Genomic DNA, 27,304 nt, shown 5'->3' on the forward strand with positions numbered 1-27,304 from the left:
CGGATGTTCCATCACAGGGAGCTCAGACTCAGTTAGTTTTGTTTACAAATATAAACAAACAAGTAAACAAACAAACAAAACACAAACAAGTAAAAACCAAAGAAATAAACAAGTAAACAAACAAATAAACAAACAAACAAACACAAACAAACTACCCGACACAAGAGTAGATACATACATGAGTAAACAACACCAAACCAACGAACAAACACAACCCCCCCCCCACATGGTCACATCTGGAAATCAGTTAGTTTTGTTTACAAATATAAACAAACAAGTAAACAAACAAAACACAAACAAGTAAAAACAAACAAACAAACACAAACTAACTAACTAACTACCCGACACATGAGTAGATACATACATGAGTAAACGACTTTTCCGTAAGGCAGAAAGCATTTTCTTTGTCGATGCTGGCAAGATGTGAATAAAATGTCCTCTCAAAAATATCATGAAGTATAAAGCGCGCGCGCAAAAAAATGAAGTTTTCAGTCTAGATCAGACATAAATTGTCGGATAGGCCGACACGCGGTTTCTCCGAGATTGTTCCGCGGAATCAACTTACCTTGATGATCGACCTTTATATGCCAACTATTATCTTTTACGGATACTGCCATTTGTTCAGTGGGTGTTTTCGGCCTTCGTCACACATTTTTAAGTTAAGATAACCTAGAAAAAATGTTTTTCAATGCTGAAACATCTATAAAATACAACACAAACGGACGGGGAATTAGAGCCTATGCTATTAGTATTAACATGCAAGTTTTAGGCCTCTCGCGATGGTCTTCAAGTCGGGACAAATTGTTCGTGACTTCATACATTTCTTTCAACTCAACATTTACGTTAGTTGTCTGAATAACTCTTACTCGCTAGCAACATAAAACATATGTACAGGGCATATGTACGAATATCTTGTATGAATATTTAGATTGTCATCGTGAGTTCAAGTTGAGCCCACATAATGGAGCGCGCATATCGCATACATGATATATGAGTCACCTACTTTCGCAACGTTAGTCACGTGACTGTCAAGCAGGTTTACCCAACATGGCGGAAAGTCTGACATGTTTACTTCGGCTGCTCCTTTTGGCGGTTGCAATATGCAATTTACAGGCTTTGAATTTGTCTTCGAGCGAAGCAGAGTTGTACTCTGTACGTGTGGAAGAAGGGGAAGTGTCAGTAGAAGGCGGAAGAATCACATTGATTGCCAGAAAACTGTATTTATTACGACTCATAGGCGAGGATTTCAGTTCCCGGACATTGTTGACGTTTACGACACAGGATAACGTTACGAGAGGCGCGGATTGCGACAACTTTCACCACACGGATGTTTTCTCACTCACCGTTTCGGGCGATCCTATGACTGCTGTTGTCGAAGTAATGTTACCAGTGCCATATGAGAAGAACATCTATGCCATTTGCCTCAAAGATGATACAGAGGACAGTTCATGGATTTATATGGGGATGGAACCCTGGAACTCGATCAAGTGCGAAGAACCCGTCGAACCCCTGATACCATTGTGGGCCAATATCATTATGCTGGCCATTTTACTGTGTTTATCTGGTCTGTTTAGTGGTCTTAACTTGGGTTTAATGGCTCTTGATCCAACAGAATTGAAAATTGTACAAAATTGTGGTTCTCCGAAGGAGAAAAGTTACGCCAAAAAGATATCTCCAATCCGAAAACACGGTAATTACCTGCTCTGCTCTCTCCTGCTTGGCAATGTCATGGTGAACAGTACCATTGCAATTTTATTGGGCGCATTATCCTCAGGCCTTATAGCGGTTATTGGTTCGACAATAGCTATTGTTATATTTGGTGAAATTGTTCCTCAGTCGATCTGTTCACGTCATGGGCTTGCTGTCGGGGCCAAAACAGTTATCCTGACCAAATTTTTCATGTTAATAACGTGTCCCTTATCCCTTCCTATTAGTAAACTCCTAGACCTAATACTTGGCCAAGAAATTGGCACTGTGTACAATAAAGAACGTTTAATTGAGTTATTGCGAGTGACTTCACAATATTCAGATTTTGAGAGGGGAGAAATGGACATTATTTCAGGTGCTTTGGAATTGAAATCAAAGGCTGTGTCAGAAGTGATGACACCCCTTGAAGATTGCTTCATGATTGAGTACAACGCTGTGCTAGACTTCAACACTATGTCAGAGATAATGAGTAAAGGTTTCACGCGTATCCCGGTATACTCGGGTGAACGCTCGAATATTGTCGCTTTACTATTTGTGAAAGATTTAGCATTTGTGGACCCTGATGATTGCACACCGTTGAAGACTGTCTGTAAATTCTACAACCATCCTATCAACTTTGTCTTTGAAGACACTACATTAGATATCATGTTGGAGGAATTCAAAAAAGGTAAAGTATCTACACGCATTACAACCTGGTATCACATAGCAAACTGACTCAGAGAATGTCATAGGTGCTAGATACTACAAGTAATGTTTGTGTCATGGAAAGGTTAATATACATATATTCTACACTAGACCGGAAAGCATGCTGTTCTGTTCTACCATATGTAAAACAGGATAGTACTGAATCCAGGCCAATTCTATATATGTGTTTATTGTTGAATATAAATGTTCAAATGAAACTGCATAGTGTGTGTGTGTGTGTGTGTGTGTGTGTGTATGTATGTATGTATGTATGTATGTATGTATGTATGTATGTATGTATGTATGTATGTATATGTATATATATGTATATATATATATATATATATATATATATATATGTATATATATATATATATATATATATATATATATATATATATATATATATATACACACACACACACACACACACACATATATCATCATGTTGATATAAAATGTATTTATTTACAAGCAATATACAGGATAGTTCAGATTTATTTCTCTAAAATTATTATGGATTGTATTAATTGTAAAAGAAATTAGATATCTATATGATATGAATTTTTAGGTCACATAGAAACATTACAGGGTTGTGCCCCCCCCCCACCACACACACACACACACACACACATACACATACACCCGCGATTGTATAACATTGTATGTCATATATTATTGTTATGTGAATATCACGTCACTCATCTTTTAATTCATGTGAAGACACTGCTCATCATGTGAATTTCAGTAAGTCCAAAACATAAATTCTGCTTTAGGTCCTTATCTTTTCCATCCTTGAAGGATGTAGTCAAGAGGCTATCCATGCCTTTGAAGATCTCTCTTCACCCCCTACAACTTCAAAGATCTAGGGCAATGAGAAATCATGAACCAACACTGCAAATGAGTAGACCTCCAATGGTAAGAATGATGCAAACAATGTTTAGGTAGTGCCCTTATATGACAAATGTATAATATTTGGACATTACATAACCACCCTCAATAAATACTAACTTATTATTTAGCAGAATTCTAATAATGACGTTAGTGACTGTGTGGTTGCTTTGTTTGAATTAGAAAATTCATCTCAGCACCTCATTAAACTAGAAATACAAATATACTAAGAAGAGATTTGAAGTCATGAATAACCTCTAACTGAGAAGAGATGGTGTGATGCACAGGCACTCGAATCAATCTGTATGATTTTTTTTTAATGTACATGTATAGTAAATATCTTATTTACTATATTTAAAAAAAAAATATCATACAGATTGATTCAAGTGCCTTTGATGCAATGTATCTTGAACATGTTGAAACACTCGGAAATAGATACTTGGGTACCTGTACATGTATTTAATCATAGTGACATACATACATAACTTAATACATTCCGACATAATTTATCTCAGTTCTGCCATCGCAGATCTTAAGTATCTGAATTGAACAGAAGTGATCCGAAAATAACTTACTCAAAAATATTGAAAATATAAGGTGATACATAATGGCAAAGATAAAACTATTTAGACCACAAATTTAAGAAGAGAAAATTAACAGCATACATGTATATCACTACCCTGTACTGTACTGTACTGTACACTACATTTACTGTATACATACCGTACTGTACTGTACTGTGCTGCACTGTTTTCCTTGTTCAAACAAGTTGAAATAAAACATGCATGACCATGACAATAGCCAAGGTTATTGTAATGGAAATAGTATTGTACCTGTTCAAGACCACACTTATATTGTATTCAAATTTTACTAAATTTAGAGTATTGTTGTGAAGATTCAGCTAAACATATCTACATGCAAATTGTGCATGTAAGGTTAAATCTTGTAATGGAATTTAGAAACATGCAATTACTTTGGTAGAATCCAACTAATTTTGATGAGAAAGCAAATACAATTTTATTTGGAAATCTCAGTAAAGGAAAGCTGGATAGATTTTTTTCACTGCAAACTATACCAGCCTATGCATTGTAGTAAGATACTTGTATACCCTGTTGTGAACAATTATAATTTTATATATATGTTATGTTGTTTTTCAAAAGATAACCATATGTTGTATGTATTTTACAATACAGTACTTTGTAAAAAAAAAAAAAAAAAAAAAAAAAAAAAGGTGTAGACTGACTAAGGGCCTGGATACATGTAGCACAGTAGGGGATACACCTGTACTGGTTTGAAATCTCTATATTAGCATTCAAATGGTGGATATTGTGTTATTTTACATGTTAGCCTTGAACCATGCTGTCCTCATTGACATTAGGACATAGTCATAGGTTCCTGACACTTACATGTACTTGTAAGTATTTCCTCTTTGGATAAGTCAAGTACATAACATTTCATTTTAGTTGGTAGATTATGATTATGTAGATAAACTAGTCGTATTTTCATATATTAAACCATCTCTGTGCTGAAATAGTCCCCTGGGAACACACTTCTTTAAGATGCACTATCCTCACTTGAAAGGTTAGTCAGGAATATATAGAACAAGTAATAAGTATAATTGTACCAGCTGATCTTATGACAAAACATAGCAATCCAGTGGCCATTAGGAGGAACCCATTCTCCTTATCTAGTACTGTGTAGTACTGAAGTAGCATTGTAAAGTAGATATTACTGTCTGTCATAACCTGTGAGTTCAGGTACCTCAAACATGTCAATTAAATTATGATCAAAGGGTGGCCTCAGGGGAGTCGTTTAGAAACAGTTTAGCTTTGCAGGATACCTCAGTATCTAATACCAAATACCAATGTAATTGATACGTGTGTTGGTAACTCCAGAGACAATTTAGGTTATTTGTCTCTTTTTTGGGAATATCCATAGTCATGCTTTATTATATTTAAAAATTATATCATTTAACTCATCAAGGTTAGTCTGATTTCAATCTGAAATGTACAACTTAATAAGTTGATTTTCATATTGACATGTTAGGATAGACTGACTCAGGTTTTGGAAAAGATGAGATACATGAGATATTTGTTTTTATACAAATGACTATACAATACTGTACAAGCTATACAAAGTTGTTACCATGGTAACGCTACCAAAAAATTGTCATTTCTGAAATTAAATGATAGAACTAAAAGTTGATAATTTTTATGAAATTACAAAAAAAAAAGACCAGTAATTTAAAAATCAGATTAGTTTGGCATTTGTACATTTGAAAGAATAAATCAGCCTTATCTTTGTCATCAGTACGTTAGTATTTTGTCAAATATTTCAGTACCCTAGTAACAGAAAGTGGCAGATTGGCTATTTACATTGTTATCAGCACATTCAGTGAAATTTGGGTTTTGGACTATGATGGTAAGGTATGTGGGGGAAATCAGATAATTTAGGCTTAGGACTATGGTGGTATGATATATTTTGAATATATATAGCTGGACCCATAACAAATATCATTCAATCAGTAAATGCTTTAGTTTTTCGCTATGATCAGGCTTGAGTGTATACATATACATATATATATATATGTATGTATGTATGTATGTATGTATGTATGTATGTATGTATGTATGTATGTATGTATGTATGTATGTATGTATGTATGTATGTATGTATGTATGTATGTATGTATGTATGTATGTATGTATGTATGTATGTATGTATGTATGTATGTATGTATGTATGTATGTATGTATGTATGTACGTACGTATTATCTTGGATGTATCACTGAGCAGTGTTATATTCGATGTCTTTTTCCTAATTACCCTAATTAAAGTGCTGCAAGCTCAAGTTAATAAGCTTCATTGCTTGGCCAAAAATACTAAAAGCAGGACATATATCTTAATTAAACAGTTCTAGTATAATGAGATGTTATTCTTTTCAAGGGACCTAAGGGACCTTTGTCAATAAGAGTCATTAGATGAGCAGTGACAAAATCCTTAGGTCTAGGAGTATTTTCCAGCTTAGTGAAGAAAGATATTGGAGAATAAGTTAACATAATTATACCAGCGCCAGTAATATCAAAGAAAATTCTGGGAGAAAATAATGGCAGTTTTGAATAAGTTGACTCATATTTCAAACACATTAAAACCAGTGACGTAGACACGTGTTGTTGTGACATAGTCTCTAACACATAGGCATTTGGTGTCATGACGTAGAGCAACCAGAGTATATATCCATTTTTTTTCAACCTGGCTTGTGCATGGTTTAATGGCAGCTTGAGACGTGATAGTCTTGCTGCTAGACGTTCGGGCTTTCTTTCGATACTATAAGCGAACGAAGTTCACAGTGAGGGCTTGCCCGAACTTGGATGTTCCATCCTCGATAGCGATGTTCGGGCGTATGTCGTATTCTATCGGAAGAACATCCGAGGTCTAGCAGATAGACTAGAGACGCGACTACCATGACATTAAAAATCTTGCATTGTTAGCACTATAGAGGTTCTTTGACATTTTAGTATACATTTTGTATGTGTACAAAATTATGTCATTGAATCATTTCTTATGCCTTTGTAGTCTAGAGACTATCTGTGTCTTTGATTCTCTTCTCATGTCTTGCGCAATGAACTGCTGAGATGAAATTTCAAATTCAAAGGAAGTCACCTTCATGGTCATTTAGTTAGTTTTTATCTATTGGGGGATAGTTACATAATGTTCAGGGACTGTTACATAATGTTTAAATACAGTACATTCATGACATTTGTCATCTCAGTGTGCTACTTATACAAGTACATCATTGGGGTTTACTCATATGCATAGACAAATTTTGCCTTTTGGCTATGATTTCTCATTGAGCTAAAGGGGGTGAAACGAGCTCTTGCGATTCAAATCCACGGGTAGCCTCTTAACTAATGTCTTGGTACCACTGCCAGGTTTGGCTAGTAAATGACATTATACTCATACATAATATACTTCAATATGTAGGATACTGCATGAACCTTTTAAAATGCAGCAAAAATGACCCCACCTCATCCCTCAAAAAGATGAATACTATTTTAATACTTGCACTTTTCCAGAATGAGAAATTGCCCTTACCCTGAGTGAAAGACTGGCATTGTGCCAACAAAGAGAGTCTACTGCAGCTAATTATATTTCCACTGAAAATTATGATATAGGATTTTTATAAATTAAGATACAGTGAATTAATTTATGAAAATGAAAAATTGTATATAGTACCCAGTAGATACTTTATGACTTCCAAATCTGTTTGCGTCAGAATTAGTTTTCTGAGAATAGTGAATTAAACAGTTGGTATGGTTACAGTCTACATAGCAAGATAACATCTCAATGATATGAAACTAGGTGACTCTGTTACTCAGTCTGATAATCAGATCATACAATGCGATTGGTTTGTAGGTCGATCCAATGGTGACTTGAATTTTAACACAGTGACCTAAACAACTCAGACATGTGATGTGTGTCTTTGTACACCTGTAGTAGTAGTCCATTGTAATGGTGTCTGTCTTTCTGGGTCTGTGTCTGTGTCATATGTTTTTTTCTTCAAAATTTTAAAGTTCAAAAATGTTCACACAAACATGTGTCTTGTAGTACTAGTGTAGTTGTTAATGTCACCTGATTAAAAGCAATGAAATTGTTTATATCTCTACTGATCAATCAATTTAGCTGCCAATATTTCATTTTTCTGTTGTTTTATGTATCATAAGCCTTCAAATATACTGTATTAGTCAATCAATCAATATTTTAATGAGGATAAACATACAATTAGAGAGTAACTAGGTCAGTTAGTTTAGTTAGTTAGTTAGTTAGTAAGTTAGTTACTTAGTTAGATCACTAGCTAGTTCGTTCATTTGTCCATCCGTCTGTTCATTTGTTCATTCGTTCATTTGTTCGTGTTTGTTTGTTCATTTGTTTGACCGTCTGTCCGTTCGTTCGTTTGTTTGTTCAGTCAGTCGTTAGTACAACAACAACTGATCTAAGTGTACCCAGTGAACCTCACAACAACAAAAAACACTCAAATGTACAATGTTAACACCTGTATTGACAAAATTTAACGGTATAATCTGTAACACAGAACTGTTCCTTAGTGCACAAGTGACTGCTATGACATACTAGTCTAGTCCCTATACAGTATCATTACCACTTTGGCATCCAGACTAGCTATGACAATACTAAGGTTTGACAAGTATAGAGCATGAAAATGGATTTTAACCAACTTAAGAAAAATACAAGAAATCTGATGTAAGATTATCACTAAATTAAAAAATCATTTGACAAATAATATGATATCCTCATGAAACTCAATGGGTATTTTAGAATTTAGAAAGTAAAAATAATTGTTGACAGTAGGAGGTACAGTCTATATAATGTGTCAGCTACATGTGATAGTCATGTCATAATAACATGTAGTGACAGGAAGTACTGAGCAATATGAAATGTAGTCAAGGGAGGTCATCGTTAAACATTGCATACCAATGAGGCATTTCTAGATCACTTAGCTAAGTCTACAGAGAGCCACTGGTGACATACTGACTGCCTGACTAAAGACACTCATTACTGGATGTAAAATCACTGATGACATTTAGTATAAAAATGTGTTGTTTACTGTCATATCATCTTAGAACATTCATATACAGTGTCCCATAATAATTGTCGGATTATTGAGTTTACGAACTTTTAAGTTTCAGTTTCACCATGTGTTCACTGGTGTAAATGATGTAGTGACTACCCCTAAAAGTACAAGGGTTCTTGAAAAACTTAGAAGTACTGGCTGACTATAGATTTATTGTGGAGTCATTGGTATGGGTGACATAACGGCCATTCATGTCATTAACCCTTAAATGTCACCTACGTGTGTACATCATGTGTCTTCAAATAACCCACAGATATTTGAAGCATTTACCTCCATGTTGATGTGATGTAATAGTAGAATGGAAGGTGCCACCCCTTGTAAATTCCTGACAATTAAAGATACACAATTGTGCAAAATGATGTAATCTATTTTTGTAATGTAAATATTTTGAATTGTGCCTCATGTCCAAAACATTGTTTTTATCAAGACATACCAGTTTGGGATGATAGCGAAATGTTGTAATGCATAATTTTTATGTGCTTTATCAATATCAGCATTTATTTAGACAACAGTATAAATGATACTGTTTATCTAACTGGATAATGATACATATATAATATGAAATAGCTATAATTTGATTTGTCAAAATGATGCACATAATAATAAACTCTAGTTTCATCAATATAATACAAAACATGCTATGACAAATCATGTGAATATTTACCCTCAGGCATATTTTTGTAAATACCAATAAATATTTCAGCCACCTCATGTATTCAAACCTCGGTAAATGTTTTGATATACAAACTATGAATCCTCCCTGACATAATTACATTGGTTGATTACATGTATGTATGAAGATAACACACACGATAACTTGGGTTTAGAAATAAACAGATATTAAAAAATCCATCATTATATTATGTTACTTTCTTGTCAAGTGTAGCAGAGTCTGAAAGGGTAGTTTAAGCTTCAAACAGAAAACTTTCACAACTTGCAATAAATTAGTCTAGAACCTATCCGTGGCTTCAAATCTGTCCATGAAGATATCTGCCAATTCAAAGCTACAGGTAGCCTGTAGAGAAGCTATAAATATGCAGAACAGAAGTTATTCCATACATTGTTCAGGGAGATTTATAATACAAAGCAATATCTACAAACACTAAGTGTTCATATTTTGTGACTTTATCATGTTGTTCTTGTCCGTTTTTAGGTCAGTGTCACATGGCCTTTGTAAATCGTGTAAATAATGAAGGTGATGGTGACCCATTCTATGAAGTTCTCGGTATTGTAACATTGGAAGACGTCATAGAAGAAATCATCAAATCAGAAATTGTGGATGAAACTGACATCTACAGTAAGTAAAGCTATAAAGACTAGCAATATGATGGTGCAAGTGCATTGCACTGTACTGTGCTGTGCTGTGCTGTGCTGTGCTGTGCTGTGTTGTGTTGTGCTGTGCTGCGCTGCACTGCTCTGTACTGTACTGTACTGTACTGTACTGTACTATACTGTACTGCACTGTGCTGCACTGCACTGTACTGTACTGAGCTGTACTGAGCTGTATTGTACTGTACTGTACTGTACTGCACTGTATTCTAGTGTGGTATGATATAGTGCTGTGTATTTCAGTAAAGTGTAATGCAGAAGACTGTTATGTAGTATAATGCAATGAAGTACACAAGGTATAGCATCAAGTCATTGTCACAAAATTGTCCGTCTCAATGTTTTACGATATTTTGTGTTTTCCCCACAAATTTCGTGAAAACTTGTTTCAATTATATAGGGCAAGCCTAGTAGAATCAGATTATAAGAACCACAGAAATGTCATATTTTATCCTGTTAATATTGTCATTTCAATAAATCTTTTTTTTCTCTGTGATAGTGGACAACAAGAGTAAGAAACTACTACAGAAAAATGCTGTACGTGATTTCTCCATATTCCAGCCGCCACAAGAGATTGCCAGACCTAAGATGTCTCCTCAGCTAACATTAGCAGTGTTCCAGTTTCTGTATACAGGTAAGTTACTTTTATGAGTTATCACAAACACATAGTTGTACGAGATGGTATTTCACTTTCTTAATTTCCTAAGTAATATATTATCCTTTCTGCCACTGAGGGCATAGGATGTAATAATTCACATTATATGTAAATCAATAATCTGAGTGCAACCTTTGTTGTAAACACAGTACAGTTCTATGTAATTGAATGATAGATATTATTAGCCATAAAATACATGTATACATACCAGCATATATCAAGTAATCATTATACTCTAGCTCAGAATGATGGCTATGAAGCAGGTAAACTCTACTCTAGTTTCCCTTATTTTGAGTGTGATCCCTGCAAAAACTAGAAAAATTGTCCCTTTTCATTTCCATGATGGCAAGAATATAAAAGCCTAGTAAAAAAAAATGAACTGCTTCATGCCATATTCATGCCATATGTAAATTGTGTCATGTGGAAATAAGCCACGGTGCAACAAAAAAAGCAAAGTATTATGTGATGATATATGCTTCGAAGTAAACACATTAACGCCATGGTGATTTAAATATAGGTTATGTGAGTGCTATCCTCATGTTATCCCCACCAGCCTCTGTAGAAATCTATAAAAGCCATTAATACTTTGAAACGTGTGCAATACATCCATTGCGAACCATCCACTTGGAGAATATCAATTAGGACATACTGCAATGCACACAATGTCATGTTAGTGATAGATGGGCCAATCTTACTAGTTACTAAATGTATAATCCTGTTTTGTCTATATCAATGATTTAAAAAGTAACCTCACTTAACCTCACAAGCTGGGTTTGGACATTTCTTTGAGATGATTGTTACTACCTAAAGTATTCTAAGTATCAAAGTATACTTTCACATTATCATCACTCACTTGCTATTGACAGAGTGCAAACCGGGTAGTCAAGCCTAATACATTTACAATTTAATGGTGTATTTTAGTATTTTTACTCTAAAACGTTGAAGAAAACCCATCAACTGTGCTAACAATACCATATGATTGTTGTACCATTGTCATTGGAGACATGCATTGATATTAATATTGTATAAGCTACTTTAATCAAGGCTTTTCTGTAGATATTTTCATCTGAGTGTAGTTGAGTAGAAAACAGTACATATATATATATATAAACTCAGGCTGTGAAACACTTACATGTAGACCTATTGACCAGTATTCATGTTTCATAGCTAAAATATAGCAGTGAAATTATAACTCCTTGTCCAAGCGAGATTTGTGGCATGAATATCAACAAACACAAACAATTTTGTATGTGAGATTACTAACAAATTTGCTGATATCAATATTAAAATTATTGATATTATTCCTCTCTATCAGGAGGATATTTGTTTGTACACAAATAGCTGTAAGTTGAGCAAAACAGGTTTAAAATGGACATGGGTTAAATTTCATATGCATTCTTCTAGTTGACAGTGTACTGCTGGAAGACGTGTTTGTGTTTTTGTTGTTAAAGGGGTGCAAATAGGTCAAATTTACTCAAGCGCTCCAGGCACTTAATATGGATTTTTCCACAGTTGATTACTTGTATAGAAAACCAGAAAATGTAATGATATTTCTTCTTTTTGTTACCTGGGTAATGTTCCCAAGCCTTATCAAAAGCATTTGATAGATGTATTATAACTAAAAAATTAGGAATTTTCACAAATAGATGACAAGATTTTAATTCACAAACAGAAGTGAATGACTGCATAGTTTCCGTTTAGTGGATCATGATTTGCTGCCTCTATCATGCCGTGTGATATGAATCTGAAGTTTGTCTGGTTAGTACATAAAAAGGAAGGGAAAACCCTGGATGAAAATAACTCAGGAAACCATACTGTTTCCTCTTTAGAAGGAGATTTATAACAAGTTGAACATAATGTATGAAGTGTTGTGACATCTAACAATGTTATATGATAAGTTGATCAGCTGAACATTGCTGCAGACAAAAATGTCATGTCTGAATATTTCAAGGTAGTTTTAAACATGACAATTGATTCCAAGAACCTCAGAGATGAAACTAAGGAATGATATATCAAGTTTTAACAGAGTGCTGTAATCTCCCTTTATGCTGTTGTTACATTAGCCTTGAATCCGGTTGTTAAGGATTTTGCTCTCACTTTTCCCCTTCCACATCTGGCATTTCATTATAACAGTCATATATTCAAACCTAAAATAAAATTACGATATTCCACAGTGGCATTGAATATGGCAGTCACGTTTACATCATATAGCTCAACCCTCTAAGTTAGATCTAATCACATGATGACACTATGATGTCGTCTCACAATTGGAAGAATTGAAAACCAACAAGAACTTCTTCCTGTTTTCAGGCCATGGCTTCATTAAAACAATATTATGTCGTTAGCAAAATGCCAAGCGTGGTAGGGGAAAAGTAAGAGCAAAATCCACACATGACTCGATTCTAGGCTGTTAAATGTTGTTACATATCTTACACCTTTATTGCCTTAGCTATGTACAATCAAATTAAAATTTGATTATTCACACCTACTTATTCATATGCAAATTCATTCATATGCAAATTCATATGCAAATTACAAATAATTATATAATGTAGTATTCATTCAGATAGTAACTGAAAATAAATGTTTTAATAAAGTCAATACAGAAAAACAGGAGCTCATACAAATACAAATATTGTAAAAGTTAAAAGTTGAATTTAAAATAAGTCTTTTTCCCACGAAATATGAAAAGCACAAACTAGATAAGGAATAAAAGAATGGAAAATTTTGTCATTTTACTTTTAGCATCAATGTACCATTTATTTTGCACTATTAGTTTTGTACCCTGTGACAAAATCATTGTATATAGACAACCAGAAATCTGTACTAACAGAATATATTTTCTAATATCGTTAATGTGCTATCATTCCTGCAAACCAGAGCTGTTATTTCTTCCGCTACACATTGAAATAACAAGACAAGTTTCGACGGTGCCATAAAAGAGGCAGTGGTTTGCGAGGGTGTGTTCTATGTACAATAAGCAAATGTTGAACCATTCTAACCTTTGACCTCATTGAACAGAACCATGTAGACATGTAGTAAAGGAAAAAGATCTATTAAGATAAAATCAGTTGCTATATTAACTTTATGTCCCATCTAATCACTCAACATAAAGGAGACTGTGACATTCACATTTATACAAACCATTTTGTACAAAATAGTATTAACAAACAAAAGAAACAATAAAGAAAGAACCGCTATTAAATTCAGCTAGTTGATAAGTTTCTTCATAGAGTATCTCTATGTAGTTTGAGAATCAAGGAGACCTTTTCAGACAAGCTACAAACCAGTTGTCATGGCAACCATACACATTACTTTTAAAGGTTACCATGCTTTCCATATCAGTTCATGCAGAAATAACCTTAGATGCGATAAAGGTTGAACATAAAACAGATTCACTGCATAACTATCATTTAATAAGCTAAATTTCCTAAAATACAAATATGAATGAAAAGAAATCTTTTATGTAGTATGTACTAGTGGTTGATGATGATAAGAGTAAACATGTGTAATGACCAATATATAACTAAATAATCATGTAATCAGATAGTGTTATCACTAGGTAGTTTTGTAATTATCTTGCGTTGTCTTGACAACATCTTTACAACACCTGTGCTTGCTGTCTAGAACTGTAATTCGTACATCAACTGACAGGTTATGATCAAGATATTGGCATGGTACTAAACTATAGGAGTACATGATGTAATTAGTTCTTGCATCACAATCGAGCGGTCTAATTACTTGCAAAGGACATTTCACCAGTTTAGGTCAACATGCATTTTCAAACTGTCTGTTTGCCGCTATGATTGTTATTAGTTTGCAAATTTTCATGAACAGGAAATCCATTATGACAATGTAATTAAGATGTTATATGAGCTACAGATTTAGCTCTCTCACCAGGTTTTGAATGTGAAGTAGATTAATAAAACTAATCTCCCTGTAAAACAAAAATGATTGAAGGCAAATGTTAGATAAGGTTTCAATATTGAGCAGGAAAACGGTTGTCTGGAAGAGTGGTTATGGTATAAAATTTGATACTGAACAAAAGACTAAGGCTATGATAATGTAGTAATCCAAAAATATGGGATTCAAATATTGGTGTCTAAAAAATTTTAGAAAAAAATAATGTTCAAAATTATACCATTTGATAGTGGTGCGGCTCCAATAACCCAACTGGCCCTAATTTAAGACTACCTTAAATATTTTTTACATTCGAAAAGGTAAAATGACATCGGGCGAACATTTTCTAGTCTTGTAATCCTTCATCACATCTGTGATATTCTGAAGTAATTCCTGTACATGTTTCATTTGTTTTATATCAGGCAGTGTTAGTGTAAATGTTATATGTCATTGCTCACTGTCCTCTTGCCAAATCACAAAATATTATTGCAACAAAAAACAACCTACCTACAAAATTTCTGAAGGCATGCTATCAGAAAAAAAAATGTATTTGAAAAAAAAATCTCAACCATTTCATATGCTCTTCTCCACATTTTGATAAATAAGAAAATGTCAAGGATAAATTAAGTAGGCAGTTCATCAAACTGTAACAAACTGAGTAAGTATGAAGGTATGTTTATGAATAGAATTGATAATTTAGTCTTTAAAAGTGTGTCAGAATGGATAAAATTAGATTCAAATTTTCCATTAAACTATATATGACAGTATCTATAACACTATTCCATTACTGTAGGGATAAATGATAACTAATGGCTTTACCTAACCTGGATAGTGTGACTTTAACATGGCAAGTGTCCGTTAAACAATTGAAAACAGAAAAATGAGGTTATCAGGAGATACATGATTTAGATAATGTTACAAAGACATTGTGTTATTGCATTCACCCTAGGTTCATATGTTATCATTGAACTGTTTTAAACATTGATATCATACTAGGAGAAAGTTCAAACCAAAGGGATGATCTGACAGATAGTTTGGTTGTGTTGGGATGTCATGTGACATGATTTCATTGTATGGGGTTTTGTGCTCTCATCAATGTGTGGAGCTGCTCTGTACTGATATCCATCAATTTGGATCAAGTTGAAAAATGGTTTTCATGTTTGCTTAGCATTTGGGTATTTGAGACACACAGTCCTCATTATAAAGCTTTGCATTAGGGTTTTATGCTACAATTTACTCTAAAACAGAATACATCAAAAGATGTGTCAGTCTGAGGTGACAAAACAGACAGTCTAGATGATGGTGTTCAAGACTCAACTAATTTGTGGTCTGTTGACTAGCATTGACGAAACCATTGATGATATCTGTCCTCATGACATGAAACATGAAACCCTGCGAAACGTTTTATTTGACAGAAATGAAGCATTTGAGATATACTGAATATTATTCATAAATGCTTAGCATTTGAGGATTTTATGCAACAATTTACTCTAAAATAGTACACATCAAAAGTTGTGTCAGTGTTGATTGGCAGAGCATACAGTCTACATAACTGATGTTTTCAGTGACCGTAGTGGAGTTTTCGGATCCTTTGATGGAACTCACTGTTCCAGGCTGGCAACACTCCATATGTTCTTTACTGCCAAGTGTAAACAAATTGTCTTTGTATTTCTGTGCAGTGACTGAACCATTCAAGCCAGATCTCATATCAGAGAGTATACTACGTCGTCTACTGACCCAAGACATTGTGAAAGAAGTCCGAATTGATGACTTGAAGAACCCTGACAAAATTGTCAAGTACCGACCAACACTGTATCTGTACACAAAGGGCAAGGCTGTTGATTACTTCATTCTGATTCTGTCTGGTAAAGTGGAGGTGTGTGTAGGCAAAGAACAACTCACATTTGAACAGGGATCATTTGCCTACTTTGGCCAGCAAGCATTACTTGGGTCAGGTGAGTCAGTAGTTTGAATTTGCACATTTAAAAATTCAAATCTTGTACTAGGTATTTAAGATTCATGTATGTGTGCCTTGAAAACTGCCATCTTGGATGGTGCATTATGGGAAATGGTATATCATTTCGTAGATAAACATCAATGGGTTACTTTCTTTAACAATGTTTCAAATTGTTGTTAGTTGCAAATAGTCTAGCCTTAGCACTGGGGAGGGGGTGTCTGCCAACAACTTCAAAAAATTCCAGTCCTTCATATATGACTATGAGCATATTCATAAACATTTCTTTTATTATTTCTGAAAGTACAGAAACAATTAGTACAAGCTTTCATATGACAAAATTTGTAGAGAATTGAAGAACTTTTGATTTTCAGGGCAATTCGTCCACGACATGCATTCTACATTAAAGAAAGTCGCCCTTCCAAATTGTCACTCACTGATTTGATTTTGTGAGATTTTGATTTGATATAGTCGTAGGTCCCTTCATTTTGACCATTTTGTGTAGCAAAAGAGGTTACAGAGTTCAAAGCAGCAGTTTGAATAGTAGAAGGAGCTTGTAAGTACTGTGAAATATAGCGTAGTTCCTTGCAAAATCCATGATTATGTTGCATTGATGTGTGGTGTTTTGTCTTATTTGTATCATACCAGCCTCTAAACCTAAAGATGACAGGCGTAAGTATTTTGTGAACTTGTGACTTGACACTGTCTGCTATGTGATTCTCCTTTAACATTCATTACCATAGAAACTTGAGATACACAGTTTGACAGAGATAAATGTATGCTTATTTTGAGTTTAATTAACCGATATATCCACTGTGTCTCTTGATAGATAGTATTTAAGTCCTGTTATTATATATGTACCAGGGATTACGTGCACCGGTGTGTGTGTGTGTGTTTACACCACTGCAGTACCAAAAACATTTCTTGTCAGTATGCAAATGATATGCAATGAATAAACATTCAAAAATAAACACAAATGTATATAGAAATAATGAAACAATTTGTTTCCTCAAGTAGATGATAAATATGAGCTTTGCACATGTATACATACTGACTTTCATGTTGAATAAGGCCCCTTATGTGAGTGTCCATTCACACAAAGTAATTACAAGAAAGTAATTGCACGTCCTTCTGTGTCAAATTTTCAAAGTTAGAAGGAGAGATATCTCAAAGTTTGCATGGCAATGAATGTAATGCCAAATAAGGAAATCTTGATCATTTCCTAATATTGTCAGTAGTCTCTTGTAGAGTAGAAGCATGGTCAAAACTTGTGCTTTAGTAGGGAATATCGGTGTCTGACTGTGTTATCAGCTTGGCATTTCTCTTGCAGTAGAAGTAGTCATACTAAGCATAACTTACTATCTGTGTGTCTGTCTATCTGATATGTATGGTTGTTTGTTCATCAACTCTTTATTGCAGATACAGCCATATGCTGCTTTTCACTGATTCAAACATCATTTTCAAAACAATTCAAATTACACTATGGTCATACGTGTATGTTTGCAGCTATTTCAACATTTAAAGTACAAGTACCTAAAAAGTTTGAGAGTCACCAACTTTTCAAGTAAAGACTCTTTTAAAAAGTCGAAAGAAAGGACATGTATATGACGCAGACATTTGTAATGATAATTATAGATTCTCTGTGAGTCAACATTGAGGGCTCTTCAACTTCGTACTTGTATTATTGTGTTCCTGCTGTCCTAAACTATGCTACTAATGAAAGTAATCTGCTTTTAAAAGGCAATGATTAATAGTCTCTATCGATCAGCTGTATTTTGGTGTGCCAACATCTCTATCTCAAATCTTTATTTATCATATAGATGTTAGCTTTTGGTGAAATTTTGGTAGACTTGCACTCTTATAATAGCGGTGTGTCTAACACTGTGATTGTTGTTTGTGACTTTTACACTTTGTGAATCAAAAACTAGATTCATTTAACTGTTCTCTCTCTGCTGTGTGTAGAGTGGTTTTAACATCAAACAGTCTTGTAGAAAAGAAACGTTGATTGAAAAGTGACACTTCTAACAAGACAGTATTAGGACTGTCATTTTAACAAAACTGATAAAGACAGCTGTTAGTGTTATCTTAAAAGTTTTACTATAAAAAATTTATTGAAGACAGAAAAATATACAAAGAAGTGTCTCCATGTAGTGTTGTCAACGAGAGCAACATTAGAGTTTAGACAAAGTGATATTTTCAGCATATAATTTTAGTAGTAACTCTGAAAATCTTATACATTGTATTCAGACCACTGCAATGTAGATTTCCTACTTAGGATGTCCTTGTTACCATTCTTAGGATAGATTCCAAGTGTCACATTTGTCAAAAACAATTGTTTTTACTTCTTTTTTCTAAAATTATCAAAATAAAACATAATGTCCGTGAAGCTGAGTCTGAAAATAATCAGAATTGAAAAGAAGATATTTGCTTATAGCATAAATGATCGATAGTAAAGTGAAAAATTTAAAATGATACATGTTGACCACATGATAGATATATATTTCTAATCAACCTAAGGAGTCCAGGTTAGTGTTAAGTTAGTGGAGAGATAGTAAGTAGACTCCTTATGACAGTATTCATAAACCTGAATTGTATTGTTGACTATAAAGAGCCACGGTACTACAGTTGTTCACTATCGTTGTTGGTTTCAATGATCAAAGTGTTATTTTTTCAATCACACTTATTTCCTGATTACCATAAGTATAAATTGGATCAAATGTGACACAAGTTGACAATCTTAGCTGATGATCAGTTTCTACACATAACATAAGAGCGTGGATTAATTATTTGATTGTGTTTTTTGATTCCCAGGTATGCATGCAGCACCCAGTAGAGGCAGTATACACAGTACACACAGTAATCCTGGAAGTGTCACTAGTACTTCTCCCTATGTACCTGATTACTCTGTCATGATAAAAAGTGACGTACAATTCTTGAAGATTCGCAGAAGCATGTACCTAGCAGCACGCCGAGCCACACAGATGGAGCAGCAACGCATGGGTTCCCAGGAACACACTGGCGCTGAAGATTTCTTCCAGAAGGAATGGAAGAAAGCCGTAGATATGGGATCACAGACAACCATTAATGTGGATTCTGGCGATACATCTCAAGAACGAATCGACTCACACACTCAGAATGCTATCAATGCAGAACAGGTGCATTTGATACGAGATGGGGAAGCTACTCCTCCATTAGCAGAACCTGAAAGTTCAATATGACAGTAAGATAAGACTGACCACACTCTTGCTTTAAAACATGGCCAGATACAAGTGAAATGAAATGTTTTCATTAGTGGTAGTCACATACTGTGTATGCATTAAATTGACTTGTCCAGGCAATATCTCTACCCATACATAATTTATCAAAATGAAGAAGAGTCTTAGCTTGAGAACGTATTCTCAGTAAATTATTATTGAAACCAATCTATAAAAAATGTGTATTGGTTGGATGGGTTGGGTGTTAGGTAGGGTCATACATTTATCAGTGTGCAAATGTATTCACATTTTGAAATTTCTAAATTCAAATATCTGCTGATCTAGGTATCCGTATTTTGTCAAACATACCTTTAAATAAATTGAACTTTCCACTATCTAAGATACTGTAATTGGAATTATTGTTACCTGACATAGAATTGGACTCCCTAGGCAAGAAATAATTATCAATCAATTTTCTTGTTGACACCATGACTTTCACGCCACATGCAACAGATTCATTAATCAAGGGATAAGAATAAGTCTGCCTTCTTACCAGTATATATTTTGACCCTCTAATATGAGGTAAATGCAATAACAGGAACAGAGAATTAATCGCAAATGTTCACATTAATATTAGGATTGTTATGGCACCTATGGTATACTGAACCGATGGCATACCTTCCAGCCTTCTAAATCTCGCCAATGAATTGTTTGTTAGAAGCACAGAAAACAGTGTATGGCCAAACAGTAGTGAATTGCAAATATATAAAGTGCTATGCTTTTCAACTGTTGATTACCTCAAGTACCCAACAAATCTAGGTCAATTTGACCCTCTCCAACCCTTGATCAATTTGACCCTCTCCACCCCATTAAATGGAATAACCTCACATTCTGTATAAAGAACCGTTTAGATTGTACCACTTACAGTTTATACAGGGGTGAACAGGCTGTTGCCACTAGGAGGTAGTCAGATTTTCACAGTATCTGGTCATGATAGATGTGTGGCTCAGGGGCCAAGAAACAGCAATATATTGAAATGTGGAGAGTTAACCAGGCAATATTGGATTGATTATCAGTAGGTAGAAACACTTTCAAAATATACAATTGCCACTTGTACTTAAAAAATGATGAATTCTAAACCGTGTGTATGTGACATGGAAGTGTTAGGAACAACACGAATGTTTATCAGTAGGACCAATTAACCAAAACTTTGAGTGTTATTTAAATAAAATCTCTGTTAATAGTCAGATAGTAAAGTTAAATAAATATACATTGTATGTAAAAAAAAAAAGTCATGACATAGAATCCTCTTTCATCTATAGCATATGAACTTGACCAAGATGGTTGAGGAAATCTGCTGAAATACTGATAGGTTCAGTTGTAAACTTGAACTCAAATCCTCCTAAATTTATATATTCTAGTTGTTTGATTGCACTCTGAAATCCTTTTAGACTATAAGAATACTCCTCGTGAAATTTATCTGAATTTGGAACAGAACTTCCAAATATCTCATACTTGAATTCTTCCATTTTTCTTGTCAAAATGTCAATTGAAGTTTATGTTACAGTTCAAGAATCACTTTGTGGTTGGTGTCTGAGTAGCTCAGTGCTAACACTCGGTTGGCACTAACACCTCACCAGTATGTAAGTTAGACCCACAGTTGGCAGACACTAACACTTTATCAGTATGTGTTAGTATTATAGTAACTGGAAGGGTTAATGCCGGCACTAATCCTGTGTTAACACCAAGTTAGACCCATGCAAACAGTTGGCTGACACTAACACCTTACCAGTGTGTTAGCAACTGGAAGGGTTAATGCCGGCACCAGTCCCATGTTAACACCAGGCTAAATCTCTGCTAACAGTGGGTTGGTACTAACACCTTACCAGTGTGTTAGTAACTCACCGGAAGGGTTAATGCCGGCACCAGTCCTGTGTTAACACCAGGCTAGAGCTGTGCTAACACCTCACCAGGATGTGTTAGAAATTGCAAGTGTTAGTGCCAGCACCAGTCCCAGGCTAGGCCAGTGTCGACACCAGGCTAGCAAATCAGAGAGATTATTGAGATGTACTGTACATGTATCTAATACAGTGCTGTTTAGGTTTTGTTGGCATACCAATGGCCTATGTCTACAAAGTAAATACTGTTCAATATTCATACTCATTTTCCATAAGTTTGCAAAAAACTGATCTAATAACTTTTGTTTCAATTGTATTTCAAAAAATGTTCTGCTGCAAATTTGATTTTAATACAATACATTTGGTTAGATAAATGTACTTTTGCAAGAATAAGTGAACTTGTAATAATCCATTCAAGGCAAGAACAGAAGCAATAAAATAAACAGGAATGGAAGTACCTAACTTTGGGAGCCTAGAGGGGAGATAAAAATTTCTTGAGAGGACATATCACTTCTCCTAAGCTGAGATGAAGTTTGATTTTGTGAGACCAAACATTTGAAATTTGCACAAAACTGAAACATAATCGTAAAAGTAACAGCTTATTTGATTATTTGGAAATTGCTGAAGCTCGCAAGAGTTTTCTCAGTTTTCTGTATTTTGGTAAATTTGATTTTAACATATTAAATGAAATGATTGTATTGAACTTGCCAACTAATTTGTGGTATTTTTCTGTAACTTTAAATCTCAGTTCTTGGTCTTGACCTTGTATGTAGAATGGCTTCTGTTTCAAGGAAGATGATCCATCCGCAAATTGTTGTCAACGCAAAATCATTGCTAACAAATTTTAAGGAGCAACTTTAGTTCTCTAAAATTCAGCCACTTCATACTTGCAGGAAGCAGAGAAATAGTGTTGTTTGGGGGTTGTTATTTTGGATGGTTGGTTTGAATTGCAGTCTTCTCAATATTCATAATTGGAGTGACAAATTATACTCGTATATACCTAATCAGATTGTTGAAAGTTCTCTCCCTTCACCATACCCTGTCATATGATGAAGACATCTGCATCAAATCACTTTATAATTGAAACTGAGTTTCTATGCTCATTGCAACTGATGTTGAACATGAGAAGTTTGACACATTTTTAATACATGATCAGTACATGGAAGTATAACAGGTTATAGTTCCATGATATTGCTGTCAACACTGTTAACAATACAACCATGGCTCATGGCAATGACAATTTGTAGTGGAATTTACAAATGAAAGTCACAGTGTCATGTGAAGTGTTATTTTATGTGATATTTCACTGCAATGATGTAACCATATACTAGTATACAGTATAATCTATGTAGTAATGGGGTGTGTATTAACTATGGTTAACATTACTGTGAACATATCAGTAACACAGTAGCCTCCAAAGATGGTTGGATTGTCACCCTGGCAACTATCCTGGCTTGTACTAGGTTCAGTTTCCATACAAGTTTGAGGATTTGGTACTTTACATTTTCAAATGCATTACTGTGAGCATTACTTTTGTAGCGAAAATTACATATGCATATATTTAACACGAATTTTGTTTGCTGTTGAAAGTGAGACCTGGCTAAACTTTAAATCCATATATTAACTTGCTCCAGATAATTGGGGGAAAAAACAGCTTTACAGGGGAGAATTTGTATTGTGATTGGAAAATACACATGTATATACTAATTGTTTGTGTAAGATAATGTTAATATTGTGAACTACACATTGTATACAGGAGGAAAGGAAACAAAACTTAAGTTTGTTGACACTGCCAGATGGCGAGAGTGGGAACATAGGTGTAAAAGTAAATATATGGCAGCTGATAGAATTTCTTTGCTAATGTATGAATGTTCATATATTTTCTCAAATTAGCCTGAAATCCATGCGGATGGATATTTGAAATGTTGGTTCTCCCATTAAAAACACCCCAAATTTAAAATCCCCATATGCATGGATTCCAGACTACTCTATATTATGTTGGTTGACAATTTTGTAATGAGAGTTTAAAGTGCTGATTTCACCTCAGTCCAATATCTTTCTGGTTTAGAACTTTCTCAGTTGGTTTAGAACTTTCTCAGTTGTGGGTTTTTTCCATCAGACAGGTTTCCCAATTACAAAGACAAACTTGTACTGACAATGATTTCATTGATAGGCCAGTAAAAGGTATTTTGTGTACTTATACACTGCATAAATATATTCTAAATGTTGTGTTATTTACCAAATATAGTTAGAATAGTTTTCAGTATTGACCAAATATAGATGTTCAATGAGTAGATCCTGAAATGAATATTCATGACATACCAAATATGGAATTCCTAATGAATATTCATATCCATCCTTACTTGAATATTTTGTACAAGTGACCTGCATAGTTCTGTTTTGTAAGTCATTTGGTAAACAAATGTTTTGGACCAATGATCTAAATTTTGTCAGAATATATGTTCATGGACTCTTAGTTTGGTTCAGTTATAAATTAAAATTTTGAACCATGGTAGAAATTTTCATTTGTAGCTCTAAATTTTCTTAATTTTTAATAGTGATATTGAGTTTTATTGATCTTAATAGTGGTGGGTTGAAAGTTTGTTGGTTATGTATGATGCAATATTACCATTATTGTGAGCTGGAGTGTCAAATTATTGCTGTATCTGCAGTGTTAGTTGTAAGACCTGAGTTCCAAGATTTAAGTGCAAAGGAAATACATGACTGATAGATTGATAGATAACCGATAGTTGTTTTTCAAGGTGTCTTGCTATGGAGGTCACAGTACTGTAGGGTGGGTTGACATGTGACACTTAGCTACCGTAACTTCATTATGCACATTTATGCCATTTGCAAATAAAATCTTCTCTTTGTTAACATTTTGTCAGTTTAGACTTTGTTTAGACAGCTCAAGTCATATTTTGAGATGTTTAGGTGGCTTTGTTTGGTATTAAATCTTAGTAAACGCTGTAAAGTTGAGCAGAAGTAAAAGAAATATGAACAAAAAGTAGTAAGAGATGACCTATCCATGGTAGCACCACCTTCTGACGTGGAACATTTTTTGGGAAAAAGATATCGTACAACTGTAAATTTAATATCATACAGATGTGTGTTGTCAGTTGAAATTATGAGTTCTTGTTTTTGTTTTCTATTGTAAATGAAAGATGAAGTTTGAAAGAGTTTGAAAACAGGCTTTGTAACTGTTCTTGTAATAAAAAAAGAGTACCGCCTACAGGGCATGTACCATTGTACATACAGTAAAATGGAATTATATTATAGAGAGAGATTTTTAATAATTCGCATATCAGTATGTTAAAAATTTTCAATCAATACTGTGATTTATTTGTGTTATTTTTTTTAGTATTTCAGAATGATGAAATATTTTAGTGTTTGTAGTCAGTATTGGTTGCCATAGTAACACTGCAGATTTTCTCCATTTGTATGTATTAATCTGTGTCAATTGCCATAGTAATGTGAATTGAATATTTTTGATTTGTATTATTCTGTTATACACCATTTCAACAAGGAATTTACATTTGGAGCCAAAATATTGAAGATTTTCACTTTTTGTCCAACCATGCACCATGGGTGTTGAATGAGAAGTAGTTCTCACATTGTCAGAGCATCTGTTTAATTGATTATGCTGTGTTTAAACATTAAAATGGTTGCAAAACTGGTAGCAATAAACGGTGCCCTCTAGAGTTGTAGAATTGAGATTCTGTGAAAGCAAGCCAATGGATATTGAAGATAAAAAATGTTAGTGATCTGTTGGCTAACCTGTCCCCAGTGCTGGATCAGCAACTACTCTAACTCTCGTGGTAGACAAGAGCTATTGTAGTCACAGATTCAGTACTATGGACAGGCTAGTTGATGGATCACTAACAAATTCTATCCTAAAATGCCTAATGTTTATTCCGCAATAAATAACTAAATAATAACACAGCCAGTGAGGGCAATATCACAATTTAGTGCCTGCACAAGGCCTCTGACTTGGGCATCATCAATATTTTGGTAAAGAGTGCCAGCCTGAAGGCAGGCATTATATTGTGATATTGCCAGAGTGCATGTGTTATTAATTTTATTACACCATCCACTCATTCGTCCAGTCATTCACATAGCTACTCTTCATTCATCATCATTGATAGAAAAGTTTCCCTTTGATGACGCGTTTTGAAATTGTACTTGTAGATAAGCATCAAATACAGACATGGCCTGCATTATTTGTAGAAGCTTGAGTGTCCCCACAGCTAATCTGTAATTACATTTATTCAAATTTCTGCAAGAAACAAGCTTGTGTGTCTCACTGTAGTTACTTTGTCATCTTGAGCACACAGCACTGGAAAACATGCACATAAGAGATTCGCAACGAATGAAATAAATCCAGCAGGTGATAGTGCCAGCCATTAGTCTGTGCACGCAGTTATATTGCAATATCACCACACAGGCAATAGTCTATTTAAAGAAGATCGTGTGATTCGATTCTGACCAATGACTGCTTGTGTAAGAACGTCAAAGTGATTCGATTCTGACCAATGACTGCTTGTGTAAGAACGTCAAGGTGTAATATTGCCCTTTATAGACAGAAAAGGTTTAAACTGGAAAACAAGATAGGATGACAAACAGCAATAAATAGAACCCACTTGTCACACACACACACACACACACAGACAGACAGACAAAATAATTTGTATGTTTAAATACTGATAACAATGTGAATCAAACAGGTGTTCTGTATGATAGATGTGGAGATGAAGCACTGAAAGTAATAAAGATGTTAATGTTTTCATAGTTGGAACAATTAGCTGTGTAACTTGTTTGTTTGGTCATGCCTGACATACTTCATTGTGACTACAATGTACAAAGATTTTGAAACTTCTGATTTGGTTTTGATACGTATGGAGACAACTCTGTTGTTACAATGTTGCTGACTATTATAAATAAACAGATTTGTTTAAGCTAAAATTTGTGTCTGTGTTTCTTGTTTTTCACTCATGTAACGTGACGTTTCGTAATTTTCAGTATTTCCATCCTATTCAATCACATTATATAAGTTGATCAAGGTTTTTGACAAAGTTATTCAAATTTCTGTTGCAGGGACAGCAACAATTTTTTTCCTCAAATTGCCTAGTACTGTAATGTGATATACTAGTATACTATCGATACATTGGATGAGCACCCATTCACAGTATGTTTGTATCTGACACTATGAAGACAAATCTCTCAATGTTATACAAAAGTGCAAGTCAAAATCAACAAAGGAAAACTTTATCAAGCGGTTGTATCATGAATCATGGGAATGAAATAATATAAACTGTACCAGTAAAATGACATCATAGGTGGAATTCTTTTTTTTATAATCATTTCACAATGTGCTGAAACAAAGTGACTAGAAACGCAAACAATAACTGGATCAAACAATAGAAAACCCACAAATTATTCACATAC

The 27,304-nt window shown here is 34.3% G+C and overlaps 1 protein-coding gene across 1 annotated transcript; it reads left to right on the forward strand.

Moving 5' to 3' along the window:
- The first annotated feature begins 1,244 nt into the window (after positions 1–1,244).
- Positions 1,245–26,797, forward strand: LOC144446093 (metal transporter CNNM2-like). The gene is made up of 6 exons (XM_078135797.1): positions 1,245–2,379; positions 10,091–10,229; positions 10,758–10,892; positions 16,493–16,768; positions 17,416–17,439; positions 19,579–26,797. Exons 1-6 carry the CDS (start codon positions 1,360–1,362, stop codon positions 19,983–19,985), a joined length of 2,001 nt encoding a protein of 666 aa, XP_077991923.1. The 5' UTR covers positions 1,245–1,359; the 3' UTR covers positions 19,986–26,797.
- Positions 26,798–27,304: the final 507 nt, after the last annotated feature.

This window comes from Glandiceps talaboti, chromosome 15 (genome assembly GCF_964340395.1).
Source record: "Glandiceps talaboti chromosome 15, keGlaTala1.1, whole genome shotgun sequence".
Classification (NCBI taxonomy): Eukaryota; Metazoa; Hemichordata; class Enteropneusta; family Spengelidae; genus Glandiceps; species Glandiceps talaboti.

Bases quoted from the DNA above. Each gene is read 5' to 3' on its own strand.
- LOC144446093 (XM_078135797.1), top strand. From the start codon at position 1,360: ATGACTGCTGTTGTCGAAGTAATGTTACCAGTGCCATATGAGAAGAAC. The intron at 10,893-16,492 runs GTAAGTTACTTT...ATTTCTGTGCAG, and splicing joins GTTCCAGTTTCTGTATACAG to TGACTGAACCATTCAAGCCA. The intron at 16,769-17,415 runs GTGAGTCAGTAG...GTATCATACCAG, and splicing joins GCAAGCATTACTTGGGTCAG to CCTCTAAACCTAAAGATGAC.